This window comes from Nicotiana tabacum, chromosome 15 (assembly GCF_000715075.1).
Source record: "Nicotiana tabacum cultivar K326 chromosome 15, ASM71507v2, whole genome shotgun sequence".
Taxonomy (NCBI): domain Eukaryota; kingdom Viridiplantae; phylum Streptophyta; class Magnoliopsida; order Solanales; family Solanaceae; genus Nicotiana; species Nicotiana tabacum.
Genome location: NC_134094.1, coordinates 1127137 through 1147891, shown reverse-complemented (window position 1 = coordinate 1147891; position 20755 = coordinate 1127137). Strand labels below are relative to the sequence as shown.

At 37.0% G+C, this 20755-nt stretch overlaps 2 protein-coding genes across 4 annotated transcripts; both read right to left on the bottom strand.

Moving 5' to 3' along the window:
• Positions 1–367: 367 nt before the first annotated feature.
• Positions 368–1706, bottom strand: LOC107822435 (uncharacterized). The gene has a single exon (XM_016648985.2). The coding sequence runs from the start codon at positions 1657–1659 to the stop codon at positions 619–621; it is 1041 nt and encodes a 346-aa protein (XP_016504471.1). The 5' UTR covers positions 1660–1706; the 3' UTR covers positions 368–618.
• Positions 1707–2792: 1086 nt separating this feature from the next.
• On the bottom strand, positions 2793–18987 carry LOC107774266 (serine/threonine-protein kinase BLUS1). 3 transcript variants are annotated; one of them, XM_075231911.1, is made up of 22 exons: positions 18691–18987; positions 9922–10176; positions 9708–9832; positions 9567–9611; positions 9248–9329; positions 9082–9150; positions 8779–8949; positions 8637–8702; positions 8072–8140; positions 7897–7968; positions 7708–7769; positions 6928–7200; positions 6294–6421; positions 6080–6174; positions 5827–5886; positions 5561–5662; positions 5380–5431; positions 5219–5274; positions 4000–4064; positions 3855–3906; positions 3449–3560; positions 2793–3367 (listed from the first exon to the last, which is right to left on the bottom strand). In XM_075231911.1, the coding sequence occupies exons 1-21, from the start codon at positions 18853–18855 to the stop codon at positions 3492–3494; spliced, it is 2133 nt and encodes a 710-aa protein (XP_075088012.1). In that variant the 5' UTR covers positions 18856–18987; the 3' UTR covers positions 2793–3367; positions 3449–3491. The 3 variants fall into 3 exon arrangements, with proteins under 3 accessions (XP_075088012.1, XP_075088010.1, XP_075088011.1); XM_075231909.1 differs by having other exon boundaries at positions 6294–6424; positions 18691–18986; XM_075231910.1 differs by having other exon boundaries at positions 2793–3359; positions 6294–6424; positions 18691–18986.
• Positions 18988–20755: the final 1768 nt, after the last annotated feature.

Sequence of the window (20755 nt, the reverse complement as noted above, 5' to 3'; positions counted from 1 at the left end):
CTCATTGCCATATCCAAAAGAAGTAGAATTAGAGCTGCTAGCAACTAAAACAATTATGAGTACTAAAACAATCAACCATAATTCATCTTAAAAAAGAAAAAAGAAACCAACCAAAGTATCAAATTGAAAACTTGAGCTAGTCTCATTACTTAGACTTAACAAAAAAGGCAGAACATAAACTCTTCCAACATCTAACACAAAACCTAACAAAGTTTACATTTTATTCACTCTACTACTCCATTAACTTATTTTTTAATGACCTAGCATTCCGTCTGAGGCCAAACTTAGGACCAGCTAGCAACTACACCAATTACAAGTACCAAAACAATTAACCAATAATCAGGTTTTAAAAAAAAAAAGAAACAACTAACTAAAGTATTGTTCTATTGCATAAGTAACTCAAATTCTAAACTTGAGATAGTCCCATTATTTCGAATAAAAAAAAAAAAGCATAACATAAAATCTTCCAAAATTTACCACAAAATCGAACACAGTTCTTTTTTAATAACCTAGAAATCTGTCTGGGCCAACCCTTAAGAATTCGAAACTCGCGAACAATAAACCCACCCCTCTATCCTTCTCCACTTTTATTCACTCCTTCAAGCAATGTTCAAATTTTTATTCACTCCAATACTTCTCTTCAACGTCTTTACTATCTTTTTCATCACTATCATCTTCAGAACCATCAGTTACACTCATCTTAAACTTCTTAACATCCTCCACAGTAGCATTTCTAAACAAGCCAATATCCACTGCACCCGAAACCATATGATACCCTCTTGATTTCAACTTCTCAGGTCTATCGTGTGGCATTGCAAATCCAGATAAGTAGGCTCCACCTTCAGCTGGGGCCCGCTTTAACACCCCTTTTTCAGCTGCACTCATTACTTCCCTCACCTTCTTATGCCCCGGGTCCCACAAGTACCCTAAACTCGCACTTAAATCCAACGGCCCCATTTGAATGCAATCAACCCCTTCAACGGCAGCGATGTCTTTTATATTTTTTATACCGTCGGTGCATTCTACTTGACACATGATTAGTAATTCGTCGGAATAATTGCTTAGATACCCTTCGTCTATTCCATAGCTCGAGGCCCGAACAACAGTGTGAGCTGATCCGCGGATTCCGTTGGGAGGAAAACGGCAGTAAGACACGGCCTTTCGGGCTGATTTCGGGCCGTCGATCATGGGAAACATGATACCTTGCGGGCCGAGATCGAGGGCTTTTTTAGCCCAAGTAGCACAGGATTCCGGGATACGGAGGATGGCGGGGGTGTTAGTGGCGGCTAAGGCGTGGAGGCAGGGGAGGGCGTCAGAGATACCTCCGTGGCCGTGCTCCATGTCGACGACGGCGAAGTCGTAGCCGGCGAGACCGGCGATTTCGGCGAGAGTTGGGGAGAAACTGAGGAGGAAAATGCCGTAGAGGGTTTCGCCATTTTTCAGGCGAGTTTTGAGGGGTAGTGTGATTTCAGAGGTGGTGGCGGCGGCGGGTACGGCAGAGGATTGGAGGGTTTTGAAGTTGGGATTTAGGGTTTTGAGGGTTAAGGTTTTTTTAATTTGCGGAACTAGACAACGGAAGGAAGGGAAAATTGGGGGATTAGAAAGGAAGGATTTTCTCAGAGTTGAGAGAGATGGAGGAGGAGAAGAAAGAGTGGCCATTACTGAAATTTTTGCTGTCAAATTGTGGGAGCTATCAAAAGATATACTTCGGGAGACTCCGTATAAGACTAGGATAAGTCAAATAATTCAAATGTATTCAAAAGAAAGATAAAATTGTCCGGTAAAATTGAGTAATTATGTATTCAAATAACTTTTAATTAGTTTAATATTATTCTGTTGATAGGAAAATATTACTCTCTCAGTTCCAATTTATGTACGTGAACATGTTTGACTTGACATGAAATTTAAAAAAAAAAAAAAAAAACTTTTGAAATTTGTGGTCTTAAACAAGTCAAAAAGGGGCCCAGAATATTTGTGTGGTTATAAAAGCCTCTCATTAATGGTAAAATTATAAGTTTAAGCAAAATTATTTCTAAATTTAGAAATGGGTATTTTTTTTTTGAACGGACTAAAAAAGAAATAGGTTCATATAAACTGGAACGGAGGGAGTGCGACTTTTAGTACTTGACCCTAATGGAGCTGTAATTTTAACATAATTATAAATAACAATAACAAAAACAAATCCAATTAAATCTTACATGTGGAGCCTGACCCTTATCCTTACCTAGAGAAAACATAATTATAAATCATAGTCAAAAATTAAAAAATAGTTTTTTATTATTTTTTTCTTGAAAATTTTAAATACACTGAATTCATTCATTTATCTTAGAAATTAAAGACATATCAAAATACATAAAAAGGATAGAATTGAATAATTTCAAATAGTATAGAGATGATATTTAGATTTTTTCTCTGATTCAAAATATGAGCTGAGCCAAAACTAGGGGCACGTGCTCACATGTGAGGTATATAAGAAGATGTCTCTGAATTATTGGAGATCAACTTTGCCCGTTATTTTATAGTATTTTATAAGTTTGTATATTGTCATCACGGTATTGCATCCACATATCAAACTATGCAAAAAAGAAAGAAACAAAAGACATAACATTACAAACTAGTGTAACAGACACTACCACTATACTGGCATAGATGGTTTTAGTAGGTTCCATGTTCATTTCACACACTACCACTCTTTTTAATGAGGAAAATAAAGTCTATTTTTCTTAATAAAGTTTGGTTATGGGCACGAGCAAATCAAATCAAATCAAAGATCATGTTAGTATTACCATGAATGACAATTATTGTTTAGACGTACATTATTTCTCCAAAGTAAGCTTAATAGTAGTAGAATATAGAATACAAGGTCAAAAAATATGGATGAATCCTCCCACGAATGACTTTAATCGGACTACTTACGCATGTCTCATTAGGTATATATATGAACAAAATTACAACTTAATGTATATTCAGATTACAAGATAAATCCAGGATCTAAAATAAACTGGCCAGTAACTTCCCCCATCCCATCCTCTCTCCATCTCCCCACAGATCCTTTAGCCACAATTTTATTTCAACGGCATAAAAAGGATATAGTGGTACCAGCCTATAGAACAGATCCTGTTCGACTTTTTCCTGCATAAGTAAGATAATACCTCGGAGACTGGAGACGCGGATCTGCACAGGAAGCTTGTATTCAGCTCGCGCTCACCCAATAAATGAAGAAATTCTCTACAAACCGATGATTCTGTTTATTCATCACTTGGAGCTGGACTATTCCACATGAGCTTCTATTCAACAATGACGAGCATTTTTCCAGCCATGTGAATAGTAAACTCTGCTCCTTACTACTATAACTCAATCTGCAAATCTAAATCAATGTGTCTGAGTTGGTAATTCAACTTGGATTAAGGAATTTGAAACTATGGTTGTAGCAACATCAGACAGAAACCTGAATATACACATCTTTACACAATCGTGAAGATCTTTTGGCATCATGAATCCAATTCTCTCCTGTCCCAATCTTCCTCCCGACTTGACATGGCATTTAGCCGCTGTTGCAACTAGCAAAAGTAGAAAATCATTGTTAATAAATGAGATGCATTAAGATGCCGGAAAGGAGCCTCTACCCATCCCGTGCTTACTTCACACTTTTTTCTTTTTCTGGTTTTATTCTTTTGGGTGTGTGTGGGTGGGTGGGTGTGTTTGGGGGCGGGGGGGAGCACCTGCTGGTCCTATCCCCTGAAAGAACTTAATCCATAGTCTATGAAACTATGTCTTATATTTTTTTTCTATTTTTCGATCCACGAAAAAGTTAATGACCTATTGCGCTAAAGAAAAACAATAAGGTCACTCACCTGCATGTATTTTAGTTTTTCTGTAGTTAATTCATCCGTCAAGCTAATCATCCTGCGCAATTGAGATAAGATAAGTTTAAGCAAAGAGTCTGTATAAAAGAGAAGCATGACGACAAAGTTGATGTGAGTCCACTGCTTAGCTTACCTAGCTTGAAGCTCAGATACTTTGACTAGCAAGATGCGCTCCCTCTCAGAAACAGCTGCTTCAACCTGCAAACCAGCTGGAAGTCTTGATGAAAATGAATGTGACAACAGAGAAATGATGACTGGAATAGTTAGGCTGTATACCAAGTAATACATATAGAGCTACATAAGATGAATACTTCAGAAGTACTTGAAAAAAATGAATATGTCAAAGCATTGAGATTGAGGTTGATACAACATTATCAGCAGCAATTACCTAGCAAATCAGTTATTTCTCTGGTTTATATGTAGTGAAGGCTAAAATGAAAATCAGGTAAAAGGTAAAATCAAAACATCTGCTGATAGCACCTATTGGGTATTGGTCAGCCCAGAGAAGTTTCAATAATGGAACATCCACCTGCCAAACGATACATGAGACTATATACTGTAATGCATTGCCATTATTAATAAAACATCGTTTCTTCTCTGTGTGTTACTAATAATAGCAGTCTTAACACATGACATTCATTTGTAAGTGGTACCAGTTTCCCGGGAAGAAACTTGAAATATGACAGGCAGAAGGTAACAAGTTAAGGCAGCTTTATCATCCATCAACACATGCTAAATAGATTATGCAACAATCAAAGTTTATATTCCTTTTTTTAACTAGCTATTCAGATATAAAGTTGCTTGGGATATCATTGAAGGATATCACAGCACTATGTCTGATCGTAAAACGCTTGTTGAGTATTTAGGATGCAAATGGATTCAGCACCAGGAAATTTAATAAAAGATTTTTACAGTGTAAAGCTGAGAAAGAAATAGATAAAAGAACTCTAACAAAATGAAAGTGCGCGCGAGGGTTTGGGGGGGGGGGGGCTAGTGCGAGTTGCACATGACCAATTATCAGGTGGTTCATTGCATTGAATTGTAAAGATTGTAGGTACAAAGAAATTCCTCCAAACTATTTAGGAGCTCAGTGTTACTGTTGACAGGTATAATCGCTGGAGTAAAGTTCAAAAGTATGAGATAAGGCATCTCTAGTTCATTATATGAGAAAACAAAGTTTTTAGCTAGAAAACTAACTAGCGGATAGTGTTGCTGTATCATCACATGAGAAGGAAAACCGTGAACATGAGCACAATGAACTTAAAAGAAATCAATTTCAGTATTTCATTTTTAAAAGGCATATGTTTTCCAGAATAAAAATCATATTGTAAATGCAAAAACAGTGTACTTACACTTCCATTATTCTCTGGAATACGCTGCGGAGAAGACAACTTTCCATGTTGCGAAGCTGAGAGAAACCAAGAAATTCAAAATATTCCAGAAACCATGTTACCATTAAGAACACATGTTCTCTACGTAATAAGACTAGACATGTCATTAGATGTTTACTCACCATCTCCTGCCTCAGATAGTTGCAAGCTACTCAACAGATTCATAATTAGATCCTAGTAATAGAAAAACAGTAGAAATAAGGAGTGGTTCTCTTTTCAACAGGGAGAGATTAGAACAACAAGAAAAATAGATGGCGCATGAAGTAGTAGTCTTAAGTTCCTACCATAAACTTGAAACATTACCTGTTGTATTGATGTCTGTTGAAAAAGATTTTGTAGGTGAGGCATCAGAACTGAGGCTGGAACATTATCATGGCCAAGCTCCTTTGATAGTTGACCGGGAGGCTGAAAATTGATGAGCAATATCTTACCATTAGATCCATTAATTTTTTTTTTCTTCATTTTCATTTTAACTTGTCTAAGAAGTGGAGCTTTAATGTGGGGCAAGGAGGTTTTTTAGTTTTCAAATCATTTAATTGTGGTACCAAAGAAGGGACCAATTCACTAACCATCAGTTTGGAATCCAATATCCAGTCTCCAACACTAGCAGCCTTCCTCAGTTGTGACCCCTGGGTATCACATGAATCTTATGTCAAAGATAGTACAGGACATACATTGTCTTATGCTGAAATATAAGGCAACACTGAACAGCTTACTTGAGAAAAATGTCAAGGAAAGGTACATAACGCAATATCCCAGCATACATATTTAGGTAAGAAAATTGTCACCAAAAAGGGAGAGAATTTAAAAGAAATGATGTACCTTAACAAGATCGACGTTTTCTGAGGTTACGGAAAACCTCCCTTTTATTTGAACCAAGTTTATCACTGATTTGTCATCCAAAGAATCTTTTAATCCTGGAGAGAGAGAAGAATTACTATTAGCGTAAAGCAAAATCCAGCTTCAGCATGACTATTCCTATAAAACATAGTCAAAACAATTTTAGTTAAAGAACTTGTAGGGAATGTGTTAATACCCCCAGATGAGTTAATTGGAGCTGATTTACTATTTGCTGAAGCTCGGTTTGGAAGTGTTAAAGGGCCACTAAAGCTGGGGGCTCTTCGTACTTGATGAGCTTTTTCAGCTTGTTGATTTTCAATCTTGCTTCTACAACAGAAACTTAAGTTACATGCGGCAAAGTTTGTATTTAGATAACATGTAGCAATAAAACAAATAAAAAACATATAATACCATTGGGCCAACAAATTAACAATTTTATCATACTTCGGTGTGCACAAACTATTAAACACAACAAATAACACCATATTGAACTAATCCCTAGTCTCAAGGTCAGTCTTGATAAGAAGTTACTAAAGCGCTAAACATGTCAATGACAATTATTTGTCTGTTAGCATTCTAATTGTTCAAAATAAATAATGATCTGAAAAAGAAATGGATAACCAGCCACAAAGATGGTAAAGAGACCAATTTTAAGCATATGGTTCCAAAATCTTCACGCACAAGGAAGTTTTGATCAATTTCTGTCGACATAACAGCTGATTAATGAACTGAAGGAAATGGCTATTTTGTTACTGAATCCTCAGATTTCAAATTGCTTTGGTGCAACACAGGAAACAGCAGATAGAACAAAACAATAACTTCTGTAAGACCTTTCAAAATTGTGAGCTCTTTCTGACGCCGAATGACTTAGGATAACACCTGGCATAAGCGCTCCACTCACACTTTGATGAGTTTTTGGTGTTTGACTTCTACTCTTGGCCTGTACTGCATCTTTGTCTGAAGTAAGGGGTGGCAGCTCTGTTTTTGATGAATTTTTCTTCAGTCGACCTTTCTCCTGATGGTCTGAATCCAGTTCATTACATTCCAAATCATTCTTTCTCTGGCATTCAGCTAATATCACTTCACTAACACCTTCTTGCTCACTGGAAATATAAAGTATTGAGGGAAAAATCAATAAAATTTGATTGAGATGATAATACTTAAGATACATAAAGCGAATGGTATAGTTTCTCACATGATACCCAATCTATCATACTTTGATGTTAATAACAAAATCTTTTTTTACATTTTCTCCTGGAGACAGATTGTCATGCTACCTTTGAGAAAAATAACTATTGTCGGCATTCGCAGATATAAACCCTTATGACAAACTTTTGATTAAAACACACATCATTTATGGCTTCATTTTATTAAGCTTAAAGAACTCAAGCTGATTAATACTTGAAGTTCAAACCATGGTCAGCTTTCCTCATTGCAAATTAATGCTACAAAAACGTCAAAAAGTAACTTGGTATTTCTTCTACGCTTTGTAAATTACAAGTTAACTGTGTTGTACTTCTTTGTCCCTGGATCCCCGCCTAACTGTGTAACCTGGAGTAGATAAAATGGTATTTTCTACAGTCACTGAAAAGAAATAGTGTCGTCTGTACCTGGAAAGAGTATCTTGTTTTAAGGAAGGTTTTCCATCATTGAGTGCAGAAACCAAATTCTCCTGTATAATAATAGCATGTATTATTATCCAATGCAAATGGTAACTTGAAATATAACTCAAAACCTTTTCTGATAAGCAAAAGGTAAAAATATAACTCAAAAACTGTTTACAATAACATTGTAAGGACCTTGTAGCTCGTATAAGATTTCATGCTTTCATCTTCTTCCCTAATCTCCGGTATTTCGTCATCATCTTGCACCTGCCACGGTGAAAGAGAATTCTGTCTTACTTGGGTCATGAAAAACATAAGAACAAGTTGAAATTATCTACATCACTTTATAGATGTCTTCTCATGTACATACCATTGAAGCTTGAAACTTTAAATCTTCCAGATCAAAGTTCCAGGCACTAACACCTCGTTTGTATTCACTCTGGAAAGAGAATACAAGATATTAGATCAGAACAATATAAAAGGAGTCAACCGTCCTGTTTATTTCAATCTTAGGTGCTACTGGTAGAGAAAATAAAGAAATTTTAAGCTAAATTTACTAATAGGCTCAAGCAAACCACCCCAAAAAGGAAAATTTCTTTGCTTTCATGTCAAGAATTGCCCTAAGCCTAGGCAGAATGCACGTATGAAACCATTTCAGCCAAGAGCATATGGAAAAAGTATAGCATAGGCGCTTTGGATCACAAATAAATGCAGGAAACTGAAGAGTACCTTTCTCGGCCTTTTGTCTAAAAGCAAGCGTAGTATAGACGCAGGAAACTGAAGATGGTCTACCCGTAAAAGGCAGCAAAGTATTAAAGGAAAGCTTAAGCAGAGTTTTGCAAAGCGAGCAGCGAAGTAGCAGATCTCCCCTATTTGGGGAAGTTGAGCACAGCATTACACAACAAAAATGCGATCTATTAACAATTGCCTCAAACCTGTGATATTGCTTCCTGCTCGGATGAAGGCATTTTCTTCATGGCTAGCTGTGCAGCATCTTTAAGCTGCAGTATATTCATCAAGGAAAAATTAAATGATGCTAAACAGGGAAAATCTTAAAACAGAACTATTATGAGATACCTGGAGGGCTTTTTCTCGATTCCAAAGTGGTGGTAAGCCGGCAAACAGTTTCTTTATAGAAATCTCTGGAGGCTTCACATTTTTGAAAAAAGAATGTCTCAACAACTTTTCAGCTGTTGGCCTTTTAGTTTGATCTTTCAACAAGCACATTGCAACCATTTCCTTGAATGACTATTAAAAAATCAAAAAGTTTGGGATTTCATACATGAAAAGAACATAAACGTTAAACCATCACACCTTTAGAGCAAGATCATCCAAATATATCCATCGTCAAAATCAATCAGTTCAAACTAAAAAAATTACCTTTGAGAATTTTTTATCACGGTCATAATCAAGTCCAGGAGGAGCACTATTTATGGTCATGAGCAGAACCTATCACAGGAGAACCAAGGCCAACGATTTCATGTAATGTAAACACAAGCATATAGCTAGTATTATTCTTTAACACTCTTGGTTAATGAATATAAACCTTCATTGGAGGGTACTTTGAAAATGGTGCATGACCATGAGCCAACTCTAAGGCAGTTATTCCAAGTGACCAAATGTCAGCTCTGTAGAAGGACGATGAACAAATCATGCCTCTCAAAAAGTAAATTAGTCCTGGTAATTATTCTTTGTTACCATGTATAAGTAAATATTTTAGTAGAAATATCCATGCATTGTTCTGCTCAGTCAAGAACAAAATGAAATATTTTAATCAAAGTTCAGTATCACATCTTAACCAGGTATACAAACTTGTGCGGAGCTTGCTCAGCAACAAGATTTTATACAGTGACAAGTAAACTCACTTGTAATCATATCCAGTTCCAGGCTGCAAAACTTCAGGTGCCATCCTACAAAATCAGTTGAAATACTTTGAGAAAAACCGAAAACATTCAAAGAAACAAAGATGGATGGAGAATCGAGCAGTAAGAGGCTTATATACTCACCAGCATGGAGTTCCTGTAAAGGTATTCCTAGAATGTTGCCTATCACCCCTGTCAAACATGCATGCAGAAACCCCAAAGTCGGCGAGCTTTACTACCCCATTAGTGTCCAGCAATATATTCCCTGCCTGAAATAACACCAAATATCACCCCCAAAAAAACACAAATATCACCAGTTGAAGAATCAACATCGGGAGGGAACTTTAGTTTAAAAAACCTTAACATCTCGATGAATGTGTCCATGTAGATGTAGATATTCCAAAGCCTTAAGAGTTTCTTTCAAGATAGAACCAATAACAGCTTCTTCAAATCCATCAGGATATGCTATCTTCATGAGGTGTAGACAAGAACCCTCAGCCATGAAGGGCATTACCACCCAAAGATAGTGATCAACAACGAATGAACAGAATGCCTTTATTAGATTTGGATGGCCAATTAAAGTCATTATTTGAGCTTCCTTGCGAATATCATCCTGTGAAAAAGTATAATTTGTCTTAAAAAAACATATAGAAGCGGGACTGAAGGACTCTAACAAATAGAAGTCTTCCTTTACAGTGTCGCAGTGTTTACTCCTCTAAAAGGCAAAATGGTGTTTTTTCAAAAAATGGTACTTTGTTCAATTAAATAGTCAGCAAATGAAAATTAAAAGCGCATGTGCAACAATAAAGAACCAAAAGACAAGGAAAAGTATAATGCCCCCCAAGTTATAGAAAGATTGACAATAGTAAAGGACTCTTGACTAGTCTCCTGTTAACATAGGATTTTTTGAACTAGTTTATCTGTATCTTTTTGTATCATTCAGTTAACCTATATTTTAGGAGTCTGTTAGGTTTATATCTCTTATCTTTATGTATCTTTACGTAGATTCTTTTGTATCTTTCTGACTGAACTCTGGTCTATATAAAGTGCTCCTTACTCATTAATAAAGATAGCTTCTTTATTCATTCTGCAGCTTATACACTTTATGGTATCAGAACTTAAAGGAACTCTTGCGAGTCAGATCCTAATTTCTTTTCCCATCCCTACCCTACTCAAATGGCTCCTACTGTTGTCAACTCTGATGCGACGAACAACACTGTTGTTCAGTTTAACCCTGTCACACAACTTCCCATTAAGCTTGCAGGTAGTCACAATTTTTCCCTTTGGAAGTCGATGCTTATGCGTGGGCACGATCTGTATGGCCATCTTGATAGAACTACCCCTGCTTCTAGCCGAACTATCTCCTCGAGCAACGAAACAATTACCAACCCTACGTACCTAACCTGGTTTTGCCAGGATCAACTAATTCAAAACGCCATCCTGGCTTCAGTTGATCCTACCCTTGTTGCATCTGTTGCTTCAGCCAACTCTTCAAAGGTTGCTTGGGATGCGCTTCACATAGCGTATGCAAATAAATCCCAAACGCGCATTTTCAGTCTACGTGATCGCTTAGCTCGTCTTGCACAGGATGATCTGCCTGTCACTGACTATATGCATCAAATTCGCACTCTTTATGATGAACTTGCTACAGCTGGTGCTCCTGTTTCCAACGAGGAGCTTATTGTGAAGATCCTCACTGGTCTTGGATCTGAATTCAAAGAATTTTCAGCAGCTATTCGGGCACGAGATACTACCATCTCATATGAAGAGTTGTATGAGAAGTTACTTGATCATGAACTCTTCCTGAAACATCATGATACTCGCGCTTCTCTCTCAAATTCCATTACTGCTGCTGTCGCGCAACGCTCTACTGCACAATCTCGAAACAACACCAACAATAGGCGTACCAATACAGCAAACAACAATCAACCCAATCGAGGCCAACCATGGAAGTCTCGAAAGAGCTCTGCTCAGCAGATAACAATTTGGTTTGTCAACTATGTGATCGTCCTGGTCACTCTGCCCGAGTCTGTCGCAGCCAGTCCCACAATCATTTTCAGGCTAGAGCCAACTTTGCTGGACGTTAACTACAACAACAAGCACCATGGATCATCGACACAGGGGCCACCCATCACATTGCCTCTGATGCTCAAAGCCTAGCAACTGCTCAAGACTAGACTACCACGGGCCTGAGTAAATCACTATGGGTAATGGTACCACCATACCAATCTCCCAAACTGGTAACGCTGAACTAAAAGCATCAAATTATCGCTTTACCCTATCTAATACTCTTTTCTCTCCTATAAAAAATAATCTCATATCTGTCTCTCAATTTTGTCCTGACAATAACACCTCCATGGAATTTTTTCCTCTTTTATCTTGTGAAGGATCTGAGTACGGGGCGCCGCTAGCTCAAGGGCAGAGTAACGGGCAATTGTATGCGTGGACACCAGATAGCAATCCTAAGTGCAATGTGGTTGTTCCAATCAAACTATGGCACCGGCATTTGGGTCATCCAAATCGTCGCACTTTAAACAATATTTTGCATAAATTATCAATTCCTGTTAGTTCTTCCAGAATAAGTTCTGATTATAATTCCTGCAATTCTAATAAAGGCCACAGATTACCTTTTTCAGTTAATTCTTTGAAGAATCGACGACCCCTCCAAACAATTTACAGTGATTTGTGGGGGCCTGCACCAAATTTATCCATTGATCAAAAACGATATTATATTCTATTTGTGGATCACTTTTTAAAATATATGTGGCTATACACCTTAAAATCTAAACAGGAAGTTTTGGAAGTCTTTAAAACACTACATCCACTCTTAGAAAGACGTTTTCAAACAAAAATTTCCTCTTTTTACACTGATGGAGGTCAAAGCTTAACTTCCTATTTAAAATCACAGGATATTGAACACTTGGTTTCCCCACCATACACTTCACAACGAGTTGCCTTGGTAGAATGTCGTCATCGGCATGTTATTGAAACTGCAAAAACACTTCTACACCAAGCCTCGCTACCCTCTAAATTTTGGAGTTTTGCTTGTCATCAAGCTGTATATCTAATAAATAGACTCACTACACCACTTTTAAATAATCGGTGCCCGTATGAAATCTTATTTAAAGAAGCACCAAATTATGAGTCTATTAAAATTTTTGGTTGTTTATGCTATCCATGGCTTAGACCATATGCCAAAAATAAAATAGAACAAAAGTCAAAACCATGTGTTTATTTAGGTTTTTCGAAGAAGTATTATTCTCATCAATGTTTTGATCATGTCACCTCCAAAATATATCTTTCCCAAGATGTCGTATTTTTGGAAAATAATTATCCCTTTGCAAATATTTTCCAACAATATAAGGATACTAATAAACTCCCAGCATGGGATATATTAGTTAAAGATATTAAAAAGGAACATAGTGATATATCTCCTTTAAGTGCAAGCTTTGAATTGCCATCTCCAATTTCCACGCATATGGTAACCAGCCACAGGTAGTGAAGTCCATAATTAATGCTCTGTCTTCAAGGTTCTCTCTTAAAGATCTTGGGTTGCTTCATTATTTTCTCGGTGTTGTGGTTACACACACAACAAATGGTTTACTCCTATCTCAGCATAAGTATATCAAAGATCTTCTCCAAGATGTAAACATGGCTGAATGCAAAGGTGTTCTCACACCCATGACATCTACATGTACCTTTGAAACTTCTCCTGAGGATTCCAAAGTAGATGGCACTCTTTATCGTCGAGTCATTGGAAAGCTTCATTACCTGTCCTTCACTCGGCCTGACATTGCCTTTGCAGTAAGTAAATTATCTCAATTTATGCATCAACCGGGTGTTTCACATTGGAAAGCTATTAAGTGTCTTTTGAGATATCTTTGTCATACTGCTTATATTGGTATTAAGCTTGCTAAAAAATCTGCTGTCAATTGGTTGCCTATTCTGATTCGGATTGGGCTGGTGACCCACTTGATTGTACTTCTATCACGGGGTATATTGTATATCTTGGTGATTCTCCCATCTCATGGTCTTCTAAAAAGCAACGCTCTGTTTCTCGGTCGTCTACTGAGGCAGAATATAGTTGAAGTTGTTTGGCTCATCAACTTGCTTCGTGAACTTCGCTTCCCGCTGTCATGTCCTCCTCGAGTTCTCTGTGACAACATAAGCACTACTTACATTTGTTCCAATCCATATAGAGCAGGTGTGAGACTGAGACTGCATTCCTTTGAGGTCTCCCAACACTGAAACCATCTAGCCACTGTAGCTGCTTTGATTTGTCCAACATCTTGCTAAGACCCTCCATAGCTAGGATAAACAAGAAAGGAGACAAGGTATCACCCTGCCGTAATCCTTTTTGAGGTGAAAAAAAGCCGACTGGACTTCTGTTGATGAGAATCGAATACTTGATTGTGGTCAAGCTATATTTTATCCACCTGATCCATCTGCTACCAAATTCAATATCTTAATCTAACTCTGCTCATTTTTGAAGCTATCTCTGGACTTCATATCAACATGGCAAAAAGCATTATCTACCCTGTTAATGAAGTTCCTGACTTGGGAGATCTAGCGATATTCTTTGTTGTGGTATTGGTTCCTTCCCCGCAACATACCTGGGCCTTCCATTGGGAGCTAAGTACAAGTCTACTGCAGTGTGGAATGGTGTGATAGAGAAGGTGGAGAAGAGATTGGTAACATGGCAGCTGCAATATCTATCAATGGGAGGCAAGGTAACCTTGATTAGTAGTGTAATGGACAGCATACCAACCTATTACATGTCACTATATCCTATGCCCAGCAAAGTGCTCAAACAATTGGACAAACTTAGAAGGAATTTTCTCTGGAAAGGGAACAGTGAGGGTTACAAGTTTCACCTGGTCAAATGGGCCAAAGTAACTCAACCAAAGGACTTTTGTGGACTTGGAATAAAAGACTTGGCAAAACACAACAAGAGCATGCTAATGAAATGGCTTGGGAGATTCGGGGAGTAAGACGCCAGCCTATGGAAGAAGGTGGTGACTGCTAAACATGGACTACAAAATCACTGGTGTACTAAACTCAGCAGGTCTCCCCATGGTGTTGGCCCATGGAAATACATCAGTAGCCTTTGGGAGGATTTTTCACAGAATATTTCATTCAAGGTGGGTAATGGGTTACATGTTAGATTCTGGAAAGATATCTGGTTGGACAGTCTCCCACTGGAAGAGAGCTTTCCACTACTGTTTCAGATTGTTAGTGATCCCAACTCTACAATAAATCAATACAGATCAAGAAACTCATGGGTCCCACTTTTCAGAAGGAATATGCATGACTGGGAGTTAGGTAATTTGTTTACATTGCTTGGTAGACTGGGAACCTTCACTATGAATGAGCAGACAGAATCAAATGAGTTGGTTGTGACTCAAGTCCATATTCAGTGAAGATGGGCTACAGACACATATGTGAGCATAATGGAAACATTGACTCGTGGCCATGGAAGCTCATCTGGAAGACAAAGCTTCCAACAAAGGTTATCTGCTTTACTTGGACTGCACGCAAAGAAGCCTGCCTAACTCAAGACAATCTCTGCAAAAGGAGTTTTCAGCTGGTAAATAGATGCTACCTATGTCAGCAAAGTTCTGAGTCAATCAACCACATATTCTTACATTGTCCAATGGCAACAAATATGTGGTGTGTGTTTCTTTCTATCCTGGGAATAAGCTGGACACAACCACAGGGCATCAGGGAAGCAGTGGAAGGTTGGAGCAGCTGGAAAGTTGAAAGGGCCATCAAAAAAGTCTGGAAGATGATCCCAGCATGCATTTTTTGGTGCATTTGGCAAGAAAGGAATTGCAGATGCTTTGATGGCATTTCAACTTCTATACACGCTATCAAAGCCAAATACCTTGTGCAATTATTTAGTTGGAGTTCTCTAACACCTGTAAATAATGTAATTCCTCTTCTAGATTTCATTGGATCTCTGAGTCTAGCTTAACTCAGTTATATCCTTACTTTTGTTTTTGAGTTAGCTCCCTAAGCAGATTAAGTCTTTGTAATGGAGCTAACTCAATTCCTTCTTGTAACTTTGCATCTTCTGGATGCCTGCAATGAAGAATCTTATTTCATCAAAAAAAAAAAAACATTTGTTCCAATCCAGCTTTTCATAGCCGTATGAAACTGTTGAGATCGACTTTCACTTTGTTCGTCAGCTTGTCCAGTCTAAGGTTCTCGAGGTCCATCATCTTCATTCTGCGGATCAAGTTGCAGATATTTTTACGAAGCCGCTGCCCTGTTCTGCATTTCTACGTATTTATCCCAAGTTGGGTCTTGTTGACATAAGCCCCACCTTGCGGGGGCGCGTAAAAGACTCTTGACTGGTGTCCTGTAAACATAGGAGATTTTGAACTAGTTTATATGTATCTTTTTGTATCCTTCAGTTAACCTATATTTTAGGAGTCTGTTAGGTTTATATCTCTTATCCTTGTGTATCTTTACGTAGATTCTTCTGTATCTTTCTCTGCTCTATATAAAGAGCTCCTTACTCATTAATAAAGATAGCTTCTTTATTCATTCTGCAGCTAATACGCTTTAGTTATGACATGGAATGAAAAAGTTCTAAATTAAATACCACATATATCAAGCTACCTCTTGCTTAACAAGATCGACAGGAAATATCTCAATGACAGAATACATCAAACCAGTCTTGTTAAAAAAATTCATCTGCAGTTGTAAGTAGAAGTTGCAATTGGCTAGCTTCTTTTAACATTTAAGATAATGCATTTAAGGAGTTATTTATCCCAGATGGAGTTAGTTTCGAAATTCTGCCTTTAGGATAGAGATTTGAAAGCATTGTCTAACTAGGGAGAGTAACCAACACCTCCAATATTTTGCATAAACGGACGACTATTCCCGCACATAACCAACCCTCCCCAACCAAAATCACAAAAAAGAAAAGAGAAATCGTGGGTCAGGTAATTATCTGTCAATGCATACATATAAACAATGACACAACCAACTGGAATTTTGTAAGAAGCTGTTGTCCCAAGTGTAACAAAGGCATACCCTTATTTGCACTTTCGTACCAAGCAATAGCTTGAAGTGTGACAGGGAGGACGTTCAACTGTAGTTAAATATTTGAGTATAAATAAGAGTCCAAAATGTGAACATCAAAGGAGAGTAGATAGAACCGATACTTCACAAAACTAGCAATTGATCATAAAGAGGTTCAAGTATTCATGTTAAAATCTTGTGAAACTGAAGATGTAAATGGATTTAGCATGTTGGAAACTTTAAAATATATGAAAAAGTGCAGGTTATGCAGCCGCAGGTATTATCCAAAGGTACCAGTTTATTAATTTCAAGATTCTGTCATGAACTACTGTCACCAGCAAAATAAAGCATATCAAGTCTTGGGTCGGCACTTGGAAAAACCTAGCATAGAAGAGCATAGTTACATTTAGCAGTACCTTCTTTGACACTTGTCTAAGGCTGGTTATAGCAAGGGATTCTTTATTGCTGACACCATTCTATAGTTAACTTCTCTAGAGCTTGAAGATTCCCGCCCAAAAGACAAAAACAAAAGTGCTAATCCCAAAGAGCTTATTTTGCCTAAGACATCTTTACCGGGGGAAAAAACTGAGTTGTTATTACATAACAGGTTTCGATGATACATTGAAGATTATTATCTGGTCTTTCCAGAGTGCCCTCGAAGAGATTATTGGAGACTAAGATTAATGATACTCAGATAGGCCTAGTAAACCTGAATCTTCCAAATGCTAATACAATCCAAAAGGAAGAAGAGATAACATCCAAACCTGCACATATTAGCAGCTCCAACCAATTCAGATATTGAGCTAATTAAATTAGCTATATTTTATAAGCTTTTGTAACCAAATCAAACTTTGTCCCAGAACTGTGGTCATGATGCATCTTATATATGCATACTGTTTCGAGAGCATATCTACGTCAGCATACCAAGTTAATACGAGAACTACCGCCGGCAGAAAACTCATGATTTAGCTCACAGTTATCACTTGGAGCTATTAGGAAATGAAGCGTGTTACATTAGTCGCTTGCAAACTACAAGGAGTACACACTACAAAGTCGACCCCGTTTTTGAGCCAAAGCTAAGAAAAAAACCACAACTCAACACTGAAAATTTCTAGTCCTCACCTCCCCTAAATGAAAAAGAACAAAGTTTCATACAACTCTTATTTCTTCTTTTATAAGGAAACACAATTTCACATTCTTAAAACAGCATAAATACACCTATTACTTTTTAAAAAAAAATTAATAACCGTAAAATTTACGTTCCACAGCTTTGAAACTCAATTGATAATGGACCTGCCTAAAATACAAAAATTCCTTTTCCGGATATAATACATGATCTGAGCCAAAAACAGTGGATGAGTTGTCTTGTACTTTCTGTAAAAGAACTACATCCACCTAGGAGCCAAATCACATTAAGCTCAATTCCACATTCTTTAAACAACATAAATACGCCTATTACTTTCTTTCTTTTTTTCCAGCTTCAAAACTTAGTTGGTAATGGACCTTCCTTAAAGACAAAAATTCCTTTTACAGATATGCATATATGATCCAAGCCAAAAACGGTGAGTTCAGTTGTACTTGTACTAGCTGTAAAGAACTACATCCACCTCAAAGTCAAATCAAGTCAAGTCACATTCAAACTCAATTGCACACTCTTAATAAACAACTTAAAGACACCTACTTTATTTCAACAACCACAAAATCTATTTTTTCCAACTTTGAAATTCTGTGAATAATGACTTTCCTCTCTACCATTCTTCACTTAACATATCCATACATTCTCGAGCCAAAGGCAACTTGTACCTAATATAAAGAACTACATCCACCTCAGAGTCAAATCAATTTAAGTCGCATTTAAACAACAAAAAACAGCTACACACCTACTTTTTTAGTAACCACAAAATCGACTTTTCTAGTTCGAAACTCAACTGATACATGATCCGAGCGACAACAATGGATTCAGTTGTACTTGTACCTGCTATAAAGAACTACATCGACCTAGGAGTCAAATCACATTCAAACTCAATTCCACATTCTATTTTAATAACAGTAAAAATGGTTATTTCCAGCTTTGAAACTCAGTGGATAATGGACCTACCAGATTGCTATTGCAACGATCGAGATCCAAGCACTTCACTGCCACAACTTCATTCAAAGGTACATAGATCGCTCTGTAGACAGTTGCACTTGCTCCGTATCCAACTTCTTCTAGAAGCTTGTAATCCTCCGGATTCGCCGTGTAACTTCTCTGACCGCCGGCCATCTTCGCCGACCGGAAAATCTGTTCTCAGTTTTTACTTAGTAAACTGTTGAAATGCTCGCCGAGTTGAGAGAGAGATTCTAAGAAAAAAAATGAATTATTTAGCTTTGATTTTTGGTTTGTTGTTTATTTTGTTTGGTTTTTTCTTCTCGCGGGTGAAAAAATTATGAAGCGAGGGAGTCGAGGAAGACCCGTACGGGTTCGGATATGGGTAGACCCGACCCATATGAGATTGCTGTATGTGAGCTCTCCACGTGGAGACCCGTACACGAGGGTACAGTACGAATACGGATCCGGGTACTTATGCTGACGTGGATACCCGTGCGAGGGTACTGATAGAATACGGTCTGGTACATTATATGTTGATGTGGGGACGTGCATGAACTATGGATGTCCAAGAAAAGATAGACAAAAAGAATATTTATATATTCTTCAAGTTGGTAAGTTTTGGTAATAACTTTTCGGATATAGAAATTTTGATTTTAGGGGTGTTTATGGTTCGGTTTAAGTAGTTCTATTCTATTAAAAGTAAACTAAATCAATTAATTTGATCTTTTAAATTTTGGAATCGAATTAAACCATCTAAGATGGTTTTACATCGGGTTTGATTTTTGTTGTTTTTTATTGATTTTTGCATTTTTCTTGTTTGTTATTTTTTTAAATATGTAACATACACTGCCAACCACATATGTTCCATCGCGACTATATTCCAACATAACATGATTACGTCAATTACTCTTTAAAAAATCTTGTATTTACCAAAATACTTGACGATAATTTAATTAAGTAGTGATGAACAATTTAAGGATTCAATTAAAATTATAAAGTAGATTTTTGATCTTATCAAAATAAACAAATACTACAAATCAAAATACAAAGAACTAATAGATTGCTATAAAGGCAAAGAATTATACCACAAACAAAATAGTAAATTTTTATCTAAAACATGTATGTATACATATAAACATATTTATATAGTCTTCAAAGCAAATAATGTAGATATAGACAACTAGCATAATATTTTCTACTAGTCGAAAGAGGAAACAAACGTGTATGGTAGGTATTAAACGTCCTATTTTTCGTTTTGGCTAAATACATAATCAGCCCCTTAAAGTTGTCACGATTTTTTCTTTAGACACCAAACTAAAGTTGTTACCTATTAGATACCTAAAGTATGTCAATATTGTGCCAATTGAACAACTCATGCAGATATGACACATTTAGTAACTTTTACTTACAGGTGAGTGCGTGATTAACTTATATGTAACTTTTTTTTCTCCATCTTCTTCTTTCTCTTCCACCTTCTCTGTCACCACATCTCTCTTCGTTTACTGTTTTTCTTTCCTAATTTATTTTCCTCATTTCTTAAAGATTTATCCCATTCTCAGTAATAATTAGTTCACCCTTCCACCTCACAGATATAAGCCCAAAATTTAGAAGATCATATTCTAATTAGCATAAACAAAGAAACTAAAATTTTATGGTTGATTCGCAACATGCATTCTTTTTGAGAGATTGAAATCAGTAAGAAGCCATGTGGCCCATGTCCTCTTTTTCTCGCATTCTCAAGAATCGTGACAAGCTCATCTGGCGTTAACCGTAATTTGCAATTGATTATTTAGTTTAATCCAAGTATCATCCGCAAAACATCATAAAACAGATATAAAATGGGTAGCTTTTGAATTTTCATAGAAAAATTCCTCAACAAAGAGGTAGGCATCTAAAGTATTCTTGTAATCCAGTTAATATAGAAAAAATTCAATTTCTTTCGATCAAAATTTAAAGATGAAAGTCGGAACCCAAAAAGGTTATTTTTTGAGGAACCAAAAATGAAGGTTGTCTCCCTATGTTAGGTTGGGTATGATCTTCTGTGCAAAATTTGTGCTTGGCTGATTTCTTATTT

Excerpts from the sequence above, each read along its gene's own strand:
- LOC107822435 (XM_016648985.2), bottom strand. The coding sequence starts at position 1,659 with ATGGCCACTCTTTCTTCTCCTCCTCCATCTCTCTCAACTCTGAGAAAA.
- LOC107774266 (XM_075231909.1), bottom strand. The coding sequence starts at position 18,855 with ATGGCCGGCGGTCAGAGAAGTTACACGGCGAATCCGGAGGATTACAAG. Across the intron at positions 4,065-5,218 it reads TTCCAGAGAATAATGGAAGT|GTTGAAGCAGCTGTTTCTGA; the intron begins GTAAGTACACTG and ends GCTGGTTTGCAG. Across the intron at positions 3,561-3,854 it reads AAAAACTAAAATACATGCAG|TTGCAACAGCGGCTAAATGC; the intron begins GTGAGTGACCTT and ends TACTTTTGCTAG.